The sequence below is a fragment of the Gobio gobio genome (assembly GCF_949357685.1).
Source record: "Gobio gobio genome assembly, chromosome: 9".
NCBI lineage: Eukaryota > Metazoa > Chordata > Actinopteri > Cypriniformes > Gobionidae > Gobio > Gobio gobio.
In genome coordinates this window covers 16400359-16421530 of record NC_137115.1, presented here as the reverse complement: position 1 = coordinate 16421530, position 21172 = coordinate 16400359, and the positions used below count along the sequence as shown (strand labels likewise).

The 21172-nt window shown below is 38.6% G+C and overlaps 1 protein-coding gene across 1 annotated transcript in view; it reads right to left on the bottom strand.

Moving 5' to 3' along the window:
* Positions 1-21172, bottom strand: part of kiaa1549lb (KIAA1549-like b) — a 98274-nt gene that overhangs the window by 61404 nt on the left and 15698 nt on the right. The window contains exons 5-12 of the mRNA XM_079826080.1: positions 18483-18616; positions 18155-18323; positions 15938-15997; positions 14809-14960; positions 11900-12071; positions 11140-11303; positions 10855-10890; positions 4289-4479 (exon numbers count right to left, since the gene is read on the bottom strand). Coding sequence (XP_079682206.1) covers positions 4289-4479; positions 10855-10890; positions 11140-11303; positions 11900-12071; positions 14809-14960; positions 15938-15997; positions 18155-18323; positions 18483-18616 — 1078 coding nt within the window. The remainder of the gene's footprint in view (positions 1-4288; positions 4480-10854; positions 10891-11139; positions 11304-11899; positions 12072-14808; positions 14961-15937; positions 15998-18154; positions 18324-18482; positions 18617-21172) is intronic.

The following is a 21172-nucleotide window of genomic DNA, read 5'->3' as shown; positions in this document are numbered from 1 at the left end:
TGACTTGGAACTGGACTGAACCAGCAGAGAAAAATATGACTTAGGACTTGTCAGTACCAGCAGAGATGAAGACGACTTGGAACTAGGATAAACCAGCAGAGACGAAGATGACTTGGGACTGGGCTGAATCAGCAGAGACGAAGACGACTTAAGACTGGATGGGACCAGTGGAGACTGGAGACCTTGAAACATTTCATCCAGCAGCGACAAAAACAACTTGGAACTGGGCTGAACCAACACAGACGAAGATGACTTGAGACTGGACTGAACCAGCAGAGACAAAGACGAATTGAGACTGGACTGAATCAACAGCAAGGAATACAACTTGGGACTGGATGAGACCTTGAAACATTTCATCATCCAGCTCATTATGTAATAATTCAGCAGGGACTCTGCTTATAGTATGCACCTCAGCGATGGGAGTGTGGGCGGGGCTCCAATCCTTTCTGAAAAACTCCACTAATATCCCCTTAGTGACGCCATTGATGCTGGCTCACGCACATGGACAGACTCTGCGATGGGCTCGATCTCTGTGGTCTCTGGCAATCGCTCTCAGTAAATATAGGGAAGCAGCACTGTATCACTTCTGTAGCATCTGACATGTGGTGTCCCTTAGGGTTCAACTTTGGCAACGTTACTGTTTTCATTGTACATGCTACCCATTGGTTCTATATGTAGGATATTTGGTGTGTCTTATCATTGCTATGCTAATGATATGCAGCTCTACATCCCATGTATGCGCAATGACAGGTCTGCCATGAATCATTTAATACACTGTGTTCAAGATTTGAAAACATGGCTAACCAATTATTTTCACCATCTGAATGATGACAAAACACAAATTATTCTGTTTGGGCCTTCCAAGAAAACCGATCTGAGCACTATTGAATTGGGTTCTCTCACTCCATATCGATCTTCTGATGCCATGAATCTGGGTTTTACACTGGATAGTGGCCTAAAACTGAACAAACAAATCATACTGTTGTCAGTTCAGGCTTTTACCATCTCCGAAGACTAGCGAAAGTTAAACCCTAAGTAGGAAGAGTTTTGAGATTGTAATTCATGCTTTTATTTCATCGTGGCTTGATTACTGTAATTTGCTGTATCAAGGGCTGCCAGTCTTATCTATTCATAGACTTCAACTGGTCCAAAATGCGGCCACCCGTTTGCTCACAGGCAGTCACAAATGGGACCATATCACGGCTATTCTACACTCACTGCACTGGCTACCATTCAGTGGTATTCAGTATCGTATTGAATTTAAAATTGTGTTGTTTGTGTACAAAGCGTTAAACAATCTCGCTCCTCAATACCTCTCTAAATTGTTTACTGAACACAAACCGGTCAAATTGCTCAAATCACAGACCAGTCATCTACTACGAGTACCCAGATCTAGACTGCAATGCAGGGGTGACAGAGCCTTTGCAGTTGCTGGTCCCAGGTTATGGAATAAATTGCCATTATCTATTAAAACAGCGACCACAGTATCTGAGTTTAAAAGTCTTCTGAAAACCCATTTGTAGTCTTGGGCATTTAATGTCTTATGATTGTGTTTGTTATTGTTGGAGATGAATCAACCAAGATAATTTTGAACAGCACTTTGATCAACCAAGGTTGTTTTAAATGTCTTTATAAATAAATTAAACTTGAAACTTGAAACTCTGGCTCTTCTTTCAAGGTGGGCTTGTGCTCAGAATAAGCGGTGGGCTCTGGCTTGTCATTGGGTGTAGCAAGCCGGGCAGGGCCGAGAGCTGTGGGAACGGAGCGAGGTTAAAGAAATTGTAACAGATTTCAGATAGAAAACGCAGTACCTAAGTACTAAGTACCTAAGCTCCTGTAACCATTCAAGGGGTGGATATTAAAATGGTAAAATCTTACAAATATCTGGAAGTCTATTTAAATAATAAGTAAGACTGGTGTGATCTTTTAGGGTGTTCCCGTATTTTCAAGGATTTTTTAATGATACTGTACTGGTATCTGTTATTTTCTATGCTGTGGTATGTTGGGGAGGGGGATTTCTGAGAGGAACAAAACGGACGTAACAAACTGATAAGGAAGGCTAGCTTAGTTATGGGTGCTCTATGCCCTCTGTTGATGAAATTAGATAAGAAAGGATGGTAGGGAGTCTTCCATCATGAAGTAAAAATCTCACGCCCTCCATGATACAGTGCGAGCTATGTTTAGCTCATTTAGCAATAGACTTATTTACCCACGTTGCTCAAAAGAGTGATATAGAAGAAAGAGAGTAATATCTTTTTTCCATCTGCCGTGAGCCTGTTTAATCAAATGTGATCATGATTTGTATACCTTGTGTCTGAGATGTTGTGTTTGTTGGGTGCATTGGTGGAGTTTTCATTCAATGTATTGTCTGTATATATTTTATTTATAGTAGCTATGGTGTTGCTGCTGTGATGCATGAATTTCCAGATATGGAAATTCTCTCTCACTTGCGCATTGAGCTGTGTGTACAGAAATCTCATATTTCTGAACATGGACCGAACGGTTATGTGTTAATTAAACATGTAAATTCAACATACAAATGCAATACAGCTGTGTGGTGGATTGCAACTAAACATTTGCATGTGATTAGAATAAAAAAGCCGTCTATATAATGTCACATCTACACTGCCAGCACACTTGTTCATACATCACGACTGACATGAAAGACAGCAGCAGCAGTAAAATGTGTCGGCTTTCAGAGTGTGAAAGATTCTTAAAACAGCCTGCATCATTACCTGGGAGCTCACCTGTTACATTACTGTTACATACAATCAGTGATTCTGGTTATATACTTTTTTTTTAATCAAACTGTCTTACGTTTTTCTGTATGCTATTTCACAACAAAAATAACTGGTTACACCTTATTTTGACCCTTTAGACATTCTGTTGACTATAAGTAAGGTTGCACCTATATGTCAATTAACTCTTATTAGAGTATTAGTTGAGTATTAGTAGATTGATAGGGGGTAGCAGAATAAGGGGTTACGGTTAGTAGACAGAAAAACAGTAGACATTCACACACAAACACTTAAACATGCTGCTTACTGAAGACAAAGAAACTGATGACTTCTATTTCAGAAGCAAAAGTGTTCCCATAACGTCAACATCATGACACAGTGATGAGTTCCTTCGAAAGGGAACGGTTTTCAACATTGATAATAATAAGAAATATTGGTAACACTTTACTTAAAGCCTTTATGTATAATGCATTATAAAGGTATTCATAATGTACAATTATAATGCATTTTATCGTTTCATAAATAATTGTAACAAAAGTTAAAGCCTTATATTTGCAGATTCCTTGTTACATATGAAATTGTTTTTTTTGTCGTGGTTTATGTTATACTTTCCAATGGCATAATGTATAATGTATTATAAATTGTGGTTACAATTATTCATGAGACCATAAAATGCAGATGCATTACAAGGCATAATTCATGCATTAAAATCCTTTCATAATGCATTATATAAAAAGGCTTTAAGTAAAGTGTTACCAAAATATTTATTGAGCATCAAATCAACATATTAGAAAGGATCATGTGACACTGAAGACTGGTCACATGGATTTACTTGAAAATTCAGCTTTGCCATCACAGGAACAAATTACATTTTAAAATATATTCAAAAAGAAAACTTCTTTTAAATTTAAATAACATTTCACAATACATTTTAACTGCATTTTTGATCAAATAAATGGTTTTGGTGAGCATAAGAGATTTCTTTCAAAAACATTAATACAAAACCTTTGACTGGTAGTGTAGTTCATGATTTGCATATTAATCAGTGGAACTTCAGTGAACATAGGCAGTAAAATGTCTCCAGGAACTACATCTCAACTTTTTCAGAGATAAATGGTCTACATCAAGAACATATCCACTTATTAACTCAAACAGATTCTGCTCTGAGAACACTTTGCCTAAAGCAAGATCCATTTATCATACTCCTTCATGAAACGAACTAAAAGCTACAGTATGCTCATCCAGCCATTTGAAATTAATTATCAGATAGTCACCTTAACAATAAGACAAAATTTTAAGAGGGCAGTGACCTCAGTATGTTAAGATCATACTGACATCCTGGGCACTGGTTTTATTTAAAAACCAATTAGCAAATAAGTCTCAGTCAGTATTCTCTTGTACACTGGGTCTACTTTAGATTATGTCTTCCATGAGGAGTGTAGTTTTGTGGACCTGTGCCAAATCACAGCAAATTACAGCATCGCTGATAGAGCTGTGACATGAATGAGCAACTACGACATGCCATAAGTGTTAGGTTTCTTCACACATACCTTTTCCTCATCTCACTGGTCAGGCTCTTTTTGGAAGTTGATCCATCCTGGCGTACAGGCTTATCTAAAGACAGAGGGGCATCTCGAATGGGGTGGGGCAGAATCATAGTCTCCTGAGTAACCGGGAGGGTCTCCTCATCACCACCCTGCTGACCCAGGTGTTGCTTGGCATAGTCAAACCCCTGAACAGGCTAAGCAACAAGCAAACATTCACATATTTTATTACAGACATTAAGGTTTTTCTTATACACCACACTGGAAAAAAATGGTAACATCTAAATTAACCTTTTTTAATTAAACAATTATATTTAACATCACTAAATGAACCTACATACATTCATTTATACCAACAAAAATGGTGTAAAAAAAAGAAAAAAAAAGAAAATTGCTCTTTATGATAAAAAATGTCAGGTTACCATTTTTTACAGTGCATGATGGGGTTTCCATAAAATATCACCCATTTAAGACAGATAAAAGTGTTTTGTTTTGTTTCGTTACCAAATCAAGGATTTGGTGTTACTTTGAAATAATTCCGCTGAACAAATGACTATATTTCAGGCATGAAAAATGTGCTGTCAGAAATATGACTGCTACATTAAAATGAGAATTTATGAGGATTGTTCATTGTTTCAAGTGCAATGAATGCAGAATTATCACTGAATACAACTAAGATACACTAAATATAAATATATTTTTTCCTTTCCTGTTTTACTGCTCATTTCTTATGATATTATGATCTGTCAACAGATGAAGAATACAATGTTTTTTCTAATAAACTTCTCCCCAATATAAAAGCCATCACTGATTATTACCCTGTAAATGTTTTGTCAGGGGACATAAAATGGGATTTAACATCTAAATTAATTGATTGAATTCAAATTTTACATGACTGGAACAATCTGACTGCATTAGATTAGACCAAGGAGTTCACATGTTAATATAATCCTTAAATCTAATGAAGGTAAACAGATTTGGCAATGGATGGGCTTAAAGATGAGACTTGACTCAAATTCGAATTAATTAATAGTCTGAAGGGAATTTTAATGAATTAATTCATGATAGACAAATTAGAGGATACTGTCACCTGAAAGCATAAACCGCTATTTATATCCATAAATGATGACTGGCGGGTTTAGATTAACATGCTTAACTTTAATTTAGACTCTGATTTTTCATTTTTTTAGGATCATGCCTTGTAGAAATATTACCTTATAATAATTTAAAGGCTAGTTCTCAGTTAGTTCTGAGCAATGCTATTTTACAATATGGCAACAATGTGCAATAATATTAAGGTATGTTGCCATGCAGTGCTATAAATTTATCTTAAGCATTGTTTCTTTAAGTCCTCACAAGACATTATCCAGCCACAGCGTTATTGCGTCACAGCAGTTTAAAGTGGAAGTCTTTACTTGTTAACCACTCACCTAAAAGTTTTCTGTTGATGTTTTTAAAGCTTATTTGTATATCTGCTGCTATTTTAACTTTGCTGAAGTTTAATTACTTTCATATGAATTTAATTGCATTTGCAAAATATATCTAACTATTTTAATACACTTTAAAGCTCTCAAGGGAGCTGGCTGTAAGTATAGCGAAAGACTGCCACTTCGCACGCTCTGCCTGTCACTCTTCGATGATGGTGTTCAGGCTCACATTCCACACAGTTCCGGCCCTGCTGCTGCCGAGGCAGCACGGAAGCTGAGATTGTGGGGTTCACAGATGGATCTCACGGAGGAGTTAGAGATGGGCACCGTCTTATCTCTGCCTTCAGCCTAGGAAGAGAGCCTAGTGTTTCAGCTGTCTAGCTCTGAAGAGGTAGATGTGCTAGACTCGCCACTTCTGTCCCCTGTGTATAAGGAGCTGGTAGGGGTCATAACCCGTGCTGTGTCTAAAATAAGCATAGACTGGCCAGCCGAGAGTGCTTTCTGTCACCAAAAACATGACCTTCACTTTCTTTTCCGACCTACACAAAGAGATTGCGAGGTTGTGGAATAAGCCATATTCTGCCCGTCTTTTCAGCCCCCAGGTTTATTTTTATTCTGATATTAAGGGGTTGAACATGGCTATGGGGCGATGCACAGGGTTGAACAGGCATTTGCAAGCTATCTGTCTAGCTCCTCATGCCGAGTCGCTTCTTGTGCCCCTCCTCAAAAACCATGGGGGTCGGGTGGCACTCTCAGTCGAAGCCTCCTGAGCAGAAAACGGATCTGAGGACCGTTCTCCTTGTGAAGAAGTCCTGCTTCCTCAGCGTTCCTCAGCGCACACCTCATTATACGGTGCCCACTCCACTTCTGTACCCTCAGGAGGCCATTCTGCTAACCCCGCAACCCTCTGTATTTCTTAGTGCCCACCACAAGATTTTGTGTCACTGGGGTGCTTGCACCCTCTGAGGAGGTTAAGAGAGCAGTCAGGTCGGTTGTTCCCTGCCAATTCGCTTCAGGGCACTGACGTGGCTACTCTGAGTACACTAAAGGCCAGCTTCGAGAGTCTGGTTCCCTTAGTAGATCATCTGGCAGAGTAGAGGCTTCTGCCAAATGTCTGCCAAATCTCAATGGATCCTGCAGACTGTATAAAAAGGCTACAGAATCCAGTTTGGTTCTAGACCACCTCGATTCAGTGGAGTTCTACTCACAGTAGTGGACTCCAAACAGGCTCTTTTAATGGAGCAAGAAGTAAAAACTCTCTTAGGCAAGGAGGCCATAGAACAGGCTCCTTCACCCAACAGAGAATCCGGGTTCCACAGCCGGTCCTTCATTGTTCCAATGTTAACTTTCCAATGTTAGCAGATCGTGACTCAAATCAGATCCGAGGGCTGGTTTGTCACAATATATCTAAAAGATGCATACTTGCATGTATCCATCCTTCCACAACACAGAAAGTTCCTAAGGTTTGCTTTCGGAGGCGAGGCATTCCAGTATCGGGTTCTTCCCTTCAGTCTAGCTTTATCACCCTGCACTTTCACAAAATGCCTGGATGCGGCTCTGGCACCGCTGAGGTTTCAGGGCATCCGCATATTGAACTATATGGACGATTGGCTGATTCTAGCTAAATCGAAGCAAGTGGTGATTCACATCGAGATGTCGTTCTTGCCCATATGCAAAAGTTAGGGGTTGAGACCAGACGCCAAGAAGCGTGTGCTTTCTCCAGCTCAGAGGACTATTTTTCTTGGTGTTGAATTCAGTGACGGCGCAGGCTCGCCTATCGCCTGCTGGTGTTGCTGCCATCCTCACAGCCATTAAAGAGATAAAGCTAGGCCAGTCACTCACTGTCAAACAGTTACAAAGACTGAAGGTCCCAAGGTCCCATGTTAGGAGCTCATTTCCATCTCGTTACACTCACGACAGATGCATCAATCACAGGCTGGGGAGCAGTTATGGACTGTTGAGGAGTCATCATCTCTCATGGCACATGAATTGCCTGGAAATGGTCTTCCTGGCGTTAAAGCACTTCTTCCCAGATCTGAGAGGTCATCATGTGCTTGTTTGCACAGACAACACATCGGTGGTCTCCTATATAAATCATCAGGGGGTCTGCGTTCGCAACCACTATGCAAACTGGCGCACCAGATCCTCCTGTGGTCCCTAGGGAAGCTGTCCTCTCTGAGAGCAGTATACTACATTCCAGGGTACCAAAACGTAGGAGCCGACATCCTGTTGAGGCAGGGGCTGATGCCCAGGAAATAGAGACTTCACCACGAGCTCATATGAGAATATTTTGCCAAGCAGAAGTGGATCTGTATGCGTCCCTCACACAACCCCATGGGGCTAGATGCCATGGTACAGACATGGCCGAGGCTATGTCTGTATGCATTTCCCCTGATTGCTCTGCTCCCAGGAGTTCTGAAGGGAATCCACCGAGACGGGCTCAGTCTACTACTAGAGGCTTTCTCCTGGAGATTCTGATCAGGAGGGACCTTCAGTCTCAGGCAGGGCGCACAATCCATCACCCCCTGAGGCCTGCAAGCCAAACCAGAGTTCCAGCCAGGGATCTGGCCATCGTTCTAGAGGGTTTATCTGTGGCTCCCTTCGAGCCCATTAAGACTGTTCCAGAAAAGTGTCTGACCCTTAAGACAGTATTTATTCTAGCCATCACGTCTCTTAAAGAAACTGGAGACCTCCAGGCTCTGTCGGTGCCCCCTACATGCCTTAGGTTTGCACCAGGGATGGCCAAGACTTTCTTATATCCAAAACCGGGCTATGTCCCTAAGGTGCCGACCAACATGCCCCGGCCTATAGTCTTGCCAGCCTTTTTCCCTCCTCCCTTCAAAGATCAGGACCAGGAGAAGCTGAACTTTGTATATCCAGTGAGAGTGCTGGATGCTTATGTCCACAGAGCTTTCCCTTTGGAGGAAAACGGATCAGCTGTTTGCAGCTGCGTCCAAGTAGAAAGTTAGCAAGTGGATAGTCGAACCTATTTCTCTTGCTTATGAGGTCTCTGGCCAGCTCACTCTACAAAGGAGTATGGCTGCCTCTAAAGCATTACTTTCGGGGGTTTCCCTTCAAAATGTTTGAGATGTGGCGGGCTGGTCCTCTCCATTCACATTTGTGAGGTTCTACAACCTGGACCTGGGCTCTGACCTGGGTTCGCAGGTGCTCATGTCTTAGTTGTGCAGTATTCACACAGACAGGCATTTGTAAGCAGGGGGGTTTTGGTATTGTGGTTTCCAACGCGTCATTGAGTTCCCTCGAGAGAGAATATCTCTGGTTACGACTGTAACCCTTGTTCCCTGAGAAGGAACAACCATGCTATACTTCCTTCATCCCTGTGATCGACTTGCTTCAGCTAATTGAAGCTAACACTGGTCATTCCGGATGCGCTTTTATGCTTTCTTGGTCATGACATCACCCACCCGTCTCGCCATTGGATTGATTTCACACACGTACTTCACACACAATCACGCAGAGGCGTTCCCAAAGTGTCATATCATTCCCTTCTCAGGGAATATTGTGTATATATACATATCTTCCTGTACTTTAGTCACTCCTTTTCAGTTCTCATTTATGTATAGGGTGGTTTTTGTTCCAGTGATAATTCTAGACTGTTTAAGTTTATTAAAGACTGTTATTTATAGGTAACAAGGTGTATGTATATATATATATATATATATATATATATATATATATATATATATATATATATATATATATATATATATAAGCAGTATGTAAGGTTTAATTTCTTAACATTAGTTAATTAACTAACATGAACTAACCATGAGCAATACATTTATTACTGTATATGTTAATCTTAGTGTTAATGTTAGTTAACACAAATCCAGCTGTTCATTGTTTGTTCATGTTAGTTCACAGTGCACTAACTAATGTTAACAAATATAACTATTGATTTTAATAATGTATTAGTAAATGTTACAATTAATATTTTATTTGTAATTGTTTGTTATTGTAATCTTCATTGTCTTCTTCATGCACTGCTACCACCGCATTGTAACATTAATGCACTGCATAAGATTTTGCAAATAACATCCACAGTTGCTGGATAACTGAAGGCAAGTATGTTCTGTAATGGTCAAGCAAAATTCAGGCAGTAGTTTGTCAGTAATAGTGAATGATAAACTAGGCCAGAGGTTGTATTGGGAAAAGCAGGTCAGATCATTATATGTAATAAATAAGACTTATTTGACATGTTTAAAAGAAAGCTGCTGTCTGCATTTCTTTCTGCATTTGAGGTTTATGGTTTTACTGAATTGATGTATTAAATGCATTTTTATAACAAAGAGGCTGTTCCTTCCATAGTCCCTCTAGCCTATTTTCAACTAAATCATCAGAGAATTTCTGACCTTATTCCTAAAATATTCATCTTGTTTAGGCATGCAAGAAAGCAAAGGAACACACACAAATACACACATGTACACACACACATACATTCAGATCCTAATAAAAAAAAAAAAAAATAATAATAATAATAAATACTGCTGTACTATTGACATAATTCAACATAATCTTCCTTTTTATTTAATCCAAAATTTTGTGTTAGCGATTTTAAAGGAAAAGTTCTTTAAAAAAAAAAATCTGTGCAATTTAATAAATACTTCCCATTGTGTCATTTCGAATCTGTATGATTTACTTGATGTTTTGTAGAATGTCAAGGCATGTGTGTGTGTTCATGTTTTTCTATCCTGTTGGGGACTTCAACCTGAATGCACACTGACTCATGGGGACTCGTATCAACGTGGGGACCTAAATTGAGAACCCCGTGAGGAAACAAGCTTATAAATCATACAGAATTATTTTTTAAATGTAGAAAGTTTTCTATGATGGGTAGATTTAGGGGTAGGGTTAGTGTAAGGGGATAGAATATACAGCTTGTACAGTGTAAAAACCATTACGTCTATGGAGAGTCCCCACAAAGATAGTGAGTGTGTGTGTGTAGATGTGTGTGTGTGTGTGTGTGTGTGTGTGTGTGTGTGTGTGTGTGAACTAACCCTATAATTGTGCAAAATCATTAGTATTTGTCCCTGAGACCTGTCTACACTACACATCATCCTTAACGCTGTGTGCACATCAGGATCCAGAGCAGCAGGTGGGATGATTGAAGGGCTGAATAACTACCTGAGGGTAATAACCCACGTCTCTCCAGTAAGCAGTCTAAATGAGAGAAAACAGCATGAAGAGTCATCAATCATTTCTAGCTCTCTCTCATAAGCTCTCTCGGGATGTATTCCCAGAGGCAAGCAAGAAAAGCATGCAAGCATTTGAGAAAAAATTGTTGATGAAGCATATAAAATATGCTGAGTGTACTAAATACCATAATGAGTTATAATGAAAGAGTTAAAAAGCAAAGCAGTGCTTTATAGGAAATGGTCAAGCAGGATATTCGTCCAGTCACTGCCATACCTTGACTCGAGGGTTGAAGTTGCCGATTGGATCGCTTTTGAAATCGCTCTTGTTTTTATGACACAGCACTGTGGTGATGATGATGATGATGAGAGTCACCACACTGATGGGTGCTAGCACTGCAGCAATGATCCACAGGTTGTTGGGTGGATTCTTCACCACGGCTGCATGGTGGGAAAAATAATTAGTTTACACAACAATAATTATGGTATTAGCAACATTTCAGTACTCATACTTTTTCTTCTTTCAGTAGATCATATGGTAGCTACATAGTTGGTTTAACGAATTGCAAAGGAAAGGATTTTTTCTTTTACTTTTCACTATATATTTGTGATAGTATACCACAATATACTCAATGGAGAAATATGGTATTTGCAGCCAGGTGAACAGGGTCATGCAAAATATTGACCCTCGTCTGACACTAACTAGTAAAAGCAAGTGACAAATCATGTTTAGAGATGGACTGTGATGTCATTGACAGGTTATTTTCTATTTCTATTTCCTGTTTCAATAGGAAATATGTCAGCACAGGAAATTGTGTTTCAAGAACATTTCATGATTCTTGGGAAATATTCTGGGTTTGATAAGTTGGGTTAAGTGTTACCACAAGCACATGTATCACAAAAAATAATATGGGAAAAAAAACAGATGGAAAGTATCCTTAGTTACATATCCATTTTGTGTTAACTAATTTAACTATTTTGGCATATAGTTACATTTCTATAGTTCTAGTTAAACTTGAAGAAAACGTAATATTGACCTTCAGCCTGCAGTTGGACAAAGTATCCCAGTGTGAGCGCCATGGTCTGAGAGTCCACTGTGTTCAGAAGCTTGGCTGCAGATGTGCCAAGCAGTGGGGTATCATTTTGCTGGGCGTAGTAGGTCATCTCAGCTGGGTTTTTTGGCCCATGCACACGCCTGATACTAACCATCTGAATGCAATGAAACACAGCTTGATCACTTCCTGTAGACAGTTTTATTTGGTAAATCTGAATGTTAAACCTTTTCCATCAAACAATCTACGGGGGGGGGGGGGGGGGGGGATACTGGGGGTGTTGTGACAATGTGGCTGCATCCGAAATCGCAAACTCTCTTAAATAGATACTTATTTCGAACAAGTAGTTACTTCATGACTGTTAAAAAAGTATGTTCTATATAGTATGAATGTGTGTAGTATGAATGTAATCTGGACGTACTACATTCGCCATGCTGATAGCGTTAGTTACGTTGCTTTACTGCCATTCACAATTCCTCTCCCGTGGCATAATGGGATAGTAAAGTGTCCATCGTATGTACACTTGGCGCCCTATCACTGTGTATATTAGAAGCGCAAGAGGAACTGAGCATGCAACGTTATGATGTCAATTCGTAAGTCATGAAATAAAAGTTAAGTACCAATAAATCACGTAACTGGTTCGACGTGTGTTAGCTGGGAAGGATTTTCATACAGTTATGATGTGCATTCTGTTTATCAGGAGCAGTTTTTATGTTTCATTAACAGTTCATGAAGTATTTTGTATTCGCCATGGTAACTGTTGTTTCCATAACCACAAAATGCCACTTTATTTTCACTTTATTTTCACTTTTCACTTTATTTTTAAATTAGTGTGGTGGCTACTTTATAGTATTAACAAACTGCTTTTTAATATCTAATATTTCATATATTTAACTTATAGGCCAATTTATCCATCAGTATTAGTCATATTCATACAATTTATGTGTTTGTTAAGTAGGCTACAGTGGGACATTACTTTGTGTGTGTCATCAATTTTTATAAAATAAATGTGTTTTTTTTTACATTATGGTAAATGGTAAAATGAGTAGATTATTTCTGACTAGTCTACAGTGCAGACATTTATTTAATTTGAGTTTAAGTATGCTACCTGCTCTAAAGAAAAGGTGAAGCCAATGTATAAAGTTAAATTATTGCTGTTGTCATTATTAAGTTAAAAGTGAATCTAGTTGTATTATTGCAGATTCAAGTCGGGCTGGCCGATATGACCAAAATCTCATATCCCGATAACGATATATATCATGATATAGTACCTTTTTACCATTTATATATACACTCACCTAAAGGATTATTAGGAACACCTGTTCAATTTCTCATTAATGCAATTATTTAATCAACCAATCACATGGCAGTTGCTTCAATGCATTTAGGGGTGTGGTCCTGGTCAAAACAATCTCCTGAACTCCAAACTGAATGTCAGAATGGGAAAGAAAGGTGATTTAAGCAATTTTGAGCGTGGCATGGTTGTTGGTTGTATTTCACAATCTGCTCAGTTACTGGGATTTTCATGCACAACAATTTCTAGGGTTTACAAAGAATGGTGTGAAAAGGGAAAAACATCCAGTATGCGGCAGTCCTGTAGACGAAAATGCCTTGTTGATGCTAGAGGTCAGAGGAGAATGGGCAGACTGATTCAAGCTGATAGAAGAGCAACTTTGACTGAAATAACCACTCGTTACAACTGAGGTATGCAGCAAAGCATTTTTGAAACCACAACACGCACAACCTTGAGGCGGATGGGCTACAACAGCAGAAGACCCCACCGGGTACCACTCATCACCACTTCAAATAGGAAAAAGAGGCTATAATTTGCACAAGCTCACCAAAATTGGACAGTTGAAGACTGGAAAAATGTTGCCTGGTCTGATGAGTCTCGATTTCTGTTGAGACATTCAGATGGTAGAGTCAGCATTTGGCGTAAACAGAATGAGAACATGGATCCATCATGCCTTGTTACCACTGTGCAGGCTGGTGGTGGTGGTGTAATGTTGTGGGGGATGTTTTCTTGGCAAATTTTAGGCCCCTTAGTGCCTTAGTGCCAACAGCCTACCTGAGCATTGTTTCTGACCATGTCCATCCCTTTATGACCACCATGTACCCATCCTCTGATGGCTACTTCCAGCAGGATAATGCACCATGTCACAAAGCTCGAAGTACTAAAATGGCCCCCACAGTCCCCAGATCTCAACCCAATAGAGCATCTTTGGGATGTGGTGGAACGGGAGCTTCGTACCCTGGATGTGCATCCCACAAATCTCCATCAACTGCAAGAGGCTATCCTATCAATATGGGCCAACATTTCTAAAGAATGCTTTCAGCACCTTGTTGAATCAATGCCACGTAGAATTAATGCAGTTCTGAAGGCGAAAGGGGGTCAAACACAGTATTAGTATGGTGTTCCTAATAATCCTTTAGGTGAGTGTATATTGACCTCATGGAAAGGACTATTTGTTTTTACATTTTAAAGTATATACTCAAAAATAGAAATTTATTCACAAGCGCTGATTCATCCAATAACAAAACAAGTCGTTATTCAAATGATTCCATCTTCACGAGTCTCTGTTATATGGAGTGCCGTGAGAAAAAGCCTGCTCTAACGTTTTACTCTGTGGTTTATTTTTAGCACCTGACATAGGGCTGGACGATTAATCAAAAAGTAATTGAAGCCGAAATTCAGATCCTCTAAATGCCGTAATTTTCCCATGTCGGTTGTTTCGGCTTTTAATCAAGTTAATACTTTCCCAAAAAAAGAATAAATACTACAGGGCGTGTAGTCACGTAACTCCACCCCGTCCAGTCAGCGGCATGGAAGCAACACGGAGGCGAACAACACGTGCAGACAGCGTCCTCACAAAATAAATTCCATTAGGTTGTACCTGGACAGTAAAACTGCCCACTGTTGCTGCCCGTTTAAAGCGAATGCCTTGCTGATGGGCCACCATGAAGAGCTCAGCCAACCGCTCCTCCATCAGACTGGCAAAGCTCTGGTACTGTCCTTCCAGTGAGGAGTTTTCCACATCCTGAATAACTGGAGAGATATGGAGAGGGAGAGACATTAAATTAAGGAATCTTGCTGTAGAGCAGGGTTTTTCATCTCTGGCCCTCAATGTCTGCAGAATTTAGGTTCTACCCTAATCAAACACACCTGAACAAGTTGATCAATTCTTCTGGATTACCAAAAAGTCACAGGCAGATGAGTTTAATCAGGGTTGGAGTTATACTCTTCAGGATGAGGACCTTGAGGGCCAGAGCTGCTGCTGAACAACTGCTGTAGAGTCTTGCTCACAATAGTTAATTCTAAATTATGTTGTACTTGGTTGACAATATGAAGAAAATTATGGCCAAAACAATGATGAAACCTATGACAAAAATGACTACATTTTACTTTGTCATTTCGTCTATTTTTGCTCCTCCAGTGAACATGGTTCCAAATAAAGTAAAAACTGGATCAACCGTTGTGTGTCCCTTACCAATTCATGAGTACTAGCATTATTCAACACACTAAAATCTTGATTAACTGATTAATTACTGAGGCAATATAGGAGATGGTTGGATGTGATTACATAGAACAGAAATATAAATGATCTAATCTTGCTATATAATGGCAGCATGTTATTATACGTATACAAACTCACTGGAGCAAATGGTTTGCATTGCAAATGGAGCAAAAAAGAAAGCTTGTGTGAAAATATTTGTAATATAACAACAACAACAAATTCCCACGTTCTATAAGCTTGTGGGCTTTTAGGAGTATTCTAGCATATAGAGAATGTTGAAGTAGATAGATGTAGAGTAAAAACTACAAAACCAACCGATTTTACACCACATTACTCCAAATAATGGGAATGAGAGTGAAAATCTTCTTTCTTATTGAAGGAACTATGGAAATCTCAGTTATCCAGAACAAAAGTTGAGGGCAAATGTCAGAAAAGTCAATCGAGCAAACTAAATTAAGTTATTTCACTTATATGGCTAGTAATGAACATTAATCAATAAGATGATTACCTGTGATTATCCAAAATGGCCTGGTTGCTGCTGAAGTGTTGAGGTTATGGTACTCCAGAGCTGCAGAGGAAAGATAGAGGGGAGAGAAATAAAGCAAGAGAAACTGTTATAGAGAGGAAGAATAGATAAGAAAGCTTGTTTCCAAAGACATTGCTTTGATCCTGGGTCTAGAGGCTTAGCTAAGCACATCTACTCTCCGACAGACAGTACAGAGAGACTAGCCGCATTCCCCAAATGAAACCTTTACTCAATTGCATACTGGCAGTGTGATTAAAGGCTCTGGCTGACATCCTGTCTTCAAGGCAGAATCACTAAGCAGCCTGTAACATTCCAACAGCTGTTGAATTACTCCACCAAGGTCTTCTAAGGTCTAATCTGAGGGACACGTCTTTTAACCAGTGTTTAATTTTTACATGCATATAATTATTCATATAAAATTTATTCTTCAAAACCCATCCATCAATTCTTCAAACTGCTTCATCCTCTGCAGGGTCACAGGTCCCATTTTGTATTAATAAAAAATAAATAATGACCAAAATGTTGATCAAAACAATGATAAAAACCAATGATGAAAAAGCAGTATCAACCGATACAGTGGTGGTGTTTCAGTGTCTTGTATGAAGCAGTGTTAAACAAATCTGTTGGGTGAATGACTCAATGACTCACTCTTAAAGACATCCACTACCTTACTCGGAAAGGCACGGATATGGCTTCAAAACAAATAACATATCTGCAGACTTGTGTTCGCTGGATAAAAGGTGAGCCAGGGGATAGCATAGCACGATATTATAAACCTCTAAAATCACTACGAAATAATGAGTGTGTGAAGTGAATAAGTGTATACTTCATGAATTAAATGAGTAAAGCACAATTGCTAATAGCCACATTGCTATCTCAATGCTTTTCTCAGAAACAAGGGTTTTGAAAGAGTTATATCAACTAAAATACTAGGCTACATCATACACTTTTTCTACTGTTTGGCATGTCTATTTAAACCTTGTACGATATGAAAGACAAATTAATGTAAACTTTATGAATGAAATGAGAACAGGCTAACAGCGTGATCACAAATCAAATTTCCGCGTTTCCATTGTGCGTCTCTCAGAAAATACTATCATACACATTTTATACTATTTGATATGTCTATTTAAATGTTTTAAACCTTGTATGATATGATACACAAATGAGTGTTAAATTCATGAATGAATTAAGTCAAACAACAAATCAAATATAGCCACGTTGTCATTTTGCATCTCTCAGAAATCAGAGCTTTGACAAGAGTGATATCAACTAAGATCTGTTAAAAACCAATGTATCATCATACACATTTTCTACTACTTGATTTTATATTTATACAATTACTTGTTTATTTAAATGTTTTAAACCTTGTACGATATATCTTCCTTTTTCTCACTCTCTTAGATGGCACAGCATGTATTCTTTATAATGTATTCGGATATGCATTTGTATAAATAGTAAGTTTTTAACTTCCATGATCTCTAATCAGCTATATTATATATTGTTCTCTTATTTGAGGTTGTGGTTGTCCTGACATACAGTATCTGTAAATAAATGCATTTCACTTTATGCAAAGTTAAATAAAAACTTCAAAAAAGCAAAGACAAAGCAGACAAGAGAATGGACTGCGGGGAGAAAGCAAACAACCTCACAGTCAGCACGAGCAAAAGTGTGACAGTGAGGTGTGTGATATTCTCTCCATTACATTACAGCTGCTAGAGGAACCGTTTCTTTTCACACAGACACACACACAAGTGTATCTGGGATTCCCTACTGTTAATTATTTTTCCTTGTAATTGGCTTTGATGTGCCTGCTGTGCCCTGGCCCATGTATGCATGAACCTGTGAAGACTACAAATCAAACAGAAAATGCTTCATCTCTCTGAAGAGAATCATTATGTTATTATGCCTCTATCATGTTTAGATGATCATGTTCTGAAAAACTTTTTTGCATAAATGTTAAACATGTTGTAGCTATGTTTCGTTGTTTGTTGGTTTTAACTAACATGTAATGGTTCAGATTTAGAAATATGAACCAAAAATGTATCATACTGAATCAACTGAAATATTGTTAGGTTGTCAGGATTGCATACTATACCAAGACTATACCATACTATACTATCTAAAAAGTAAATACAAATTGTAACAATTGCATATTTTACATCCTATTTGTATAACTGAGGAACGCCAAGCACTTACGCTCAGCAGTGATCAGTGGAGGGTAAAACAGGAAGTAGCCAACAAGCTCAGCAGTCAGGTGGCTAAGGAGGTTTCTGGCTGTTGTGCCATTGAGACAGACACTGCCATTATGCACCATATATATAAGAGATACAGCAGGAGAACCCAAAGACTGAGATGAGCTCAAGATCTGTGAGAAAAGAGAAGACAGAAACTAAAGAATTATGACAGAAAATGAAAGAGCATTATACATTTTAAATGCAAACGTATAGAGTCTGACAAACCTCATTTGACATGCAAAATGTATAGTTTTGAAGGTTACTAAAGGTAGTTGAAAGTTAAGGCCAACCTGTACAGTGAGGCCGCTGTGAGAGTTCATCACTATGGCTTCGGCTTCAGCAAAAGCATTCTCCAGTCTATGCTCCATCATCTGAGTAAATCTGCAGGACCTGAGGTCATATCCTGGCCCTACAAACCTCAGAACTACACACAAACATAAAGACATGCACAGAGAAGACACCATATGAGAAGAAGTTGCTGGAACATGTAGAACATACTCGATACCATCAGGGTACTATTCTTCAAAGTATTATATTTTATAAGCCATGGCATTGCCGAATGCTTGATTAATTTCTGATTCATTAAACAATGTTGGGGGTAACACATTACACACGTAATTAGATTACTTTTTTCAAGTAACTAGTAAAGTAACGCATATCTGAGTTACTTTTTCAATATCTGAGTTACTTTTTCATATAAGTAACATAAGTTACTTTGTTCTCCCATTTATTGACTGACACCTCTCCTGTTAAGAGAAATTAGGAGTAAGGTGCTGAGGTGTGTGCTGTGTAAACATGATGGTTACTGTAGTTCTAAACCAGGGCTGCCCATTCCTGTTCCAGGAGCTCTCCCTACCTGCAGAGTTCAGATCCAACACAGCTGTCTGTAATTATCAAATGCTTCTGATGATCCTAATTAGCTTGTTTAGGTGTGTTTGATCAAGGTTGGCATTGAACTTTGCAGGAAGGTAGATCTCCAGGAACAAGATGGGGACCTCTGTTCTAGATTATTGTGAACATGTTGCACGAAAACATATTCAGTATTCTTCGAAATGAATAAAAACAGTGAAATGCAAACTCCAAATGTTACGCAAATCTGCAATAATTAAATATGATAAATAACACAAATATACTTTATGTATACAATCTTACTGTACTAACCAATGTCTTCATTAACCAATCCCAGCCCAGGTGAGAAAAAGTAATGTAACATTACTTTCTATAAAAAATAACTAAGTAACGCAATTAGTTACTTTTTTTTAGAGACAAACAGAATATTGTAATCTTGAGCAAAAACACATAAAATTCTTCATTGTTATCATTTACTCTCCTTTAAAAAAGGTATTGTAGTCCAAACGATTCGTTCGTTGTAGTTCTTGGAGAGTGGATTCTGTTAAATAAAATAGCTCCCTTTGGAGTGGACTTTGTGCTTTGTAACCTTGCAGATCTTTTTATGCTCAAACAGCAACATTACAGCTTGAAAATGTCTTAAAGGAATAAACATTGAAATACAAAGTTTGTGGTGCCACCATAAAAGGGGTCCATGCCAGCATGCTATATTCCAAGCCATATGATAGCTTTGAAGAACAGACCAAAAATCATTATTCTAAAAATCTTCACCGCTGTTTCAGCTCTCAAAACAAATATGCCAACTTGACATCCTGACATTTTATTTACAAGACACTTGAAAACCAATTTGTCATATTCTAATTCTTTTGAGACATTCATGTTCATAGTTCCTGTATTAAGCTGGGCATACACTGTGCGATTTCAGCAAGGTTACCTACTCATACTGTACGAGTTGATTGCATGCGATATAAAGCCAAAGTTCACGATTTATGTGCTCACACTGTGCGGTTCGATCGTCGAGCGCGACTTGTCTGCTCACACTGTACGAGTGAAACATGCGCGATAAAACCCCCTTGCCTAGTTGCCATATTGTAGGCTATTATAAAGAGAGATAGCCTATCAAATGCATCAGCTATCGATATCAAGAGGATTTAGCATTTCAAATTTATGTATACAAATGATTATTATTATTAGGGTAGGCCTACTTTTTTTATTTATTTTTTTACATTTAATTTGCCCTTTAATTTCATAACGCATCAATGCATAACCAACACGCTGCATAATAAAAGAATAGATAGATTAGATTACTCCTCATTATTTAAAAACATTTAGCCCAATCAAACAAGGAATTATAGGCCTATAATTAAAATGATTATCAGTCTATAATATGTCAGAACACTGCAATAATATCAGTCTCAATGAAAAGTAAGAGCAGCTTTATTTCAAAAACAACTTGTTTAACATGAAATGGGCCTACTTCTCTTTATTTTTTTCACCATATTGTGAAAAAAATTCACAATATGGGCCACAAGAGAAATATTAAGAAAATAATTTAAGACAGTTATAGGCTAACGGTTCACATTTCCCGGGATAATAAAAGTATGTAAATATTAAATAATAGTAAATAAATAAATAAAGTGTAAAAGTAAAACATGTAAATTAATGATCAAGTAGCTGGATAGGCTACACGTGGTTTGGAAGAATTAGATTATCCATTTTACAACACGAACTGGAGGCGCAACAGTTTGCTAAATTTCTGCTATTTGATAGCTGCCAACATAACTTAAAGATCTCCCTCTTTTCATTTTCTTTCTTGCTGCATTAAAGATGAAATTGTTCAACTTCTGCTTTCGGCTCGAAATCGGACGAAAATTGCACAGTGTATGCCCAGCTTTAAGTTCCTGTTCCCATTCAGACGAATTGGGATCACTTCTGGGAGCCCCTATCAGCTTCGAGCTATCTAGAACCGGCCAATGGACAATTGGCGTGCGATATTTGCATCTTGCGCCCCGCCCCGCGCCGCGGGTATAAACAGGAAGCGAGAGCGAATGCACGCTGTCATTCACTTCGGAGCCACACAGGCATATGAAGAGGACTCACTCATCTGTTAAAGACGAGTATTTTTCGCTGC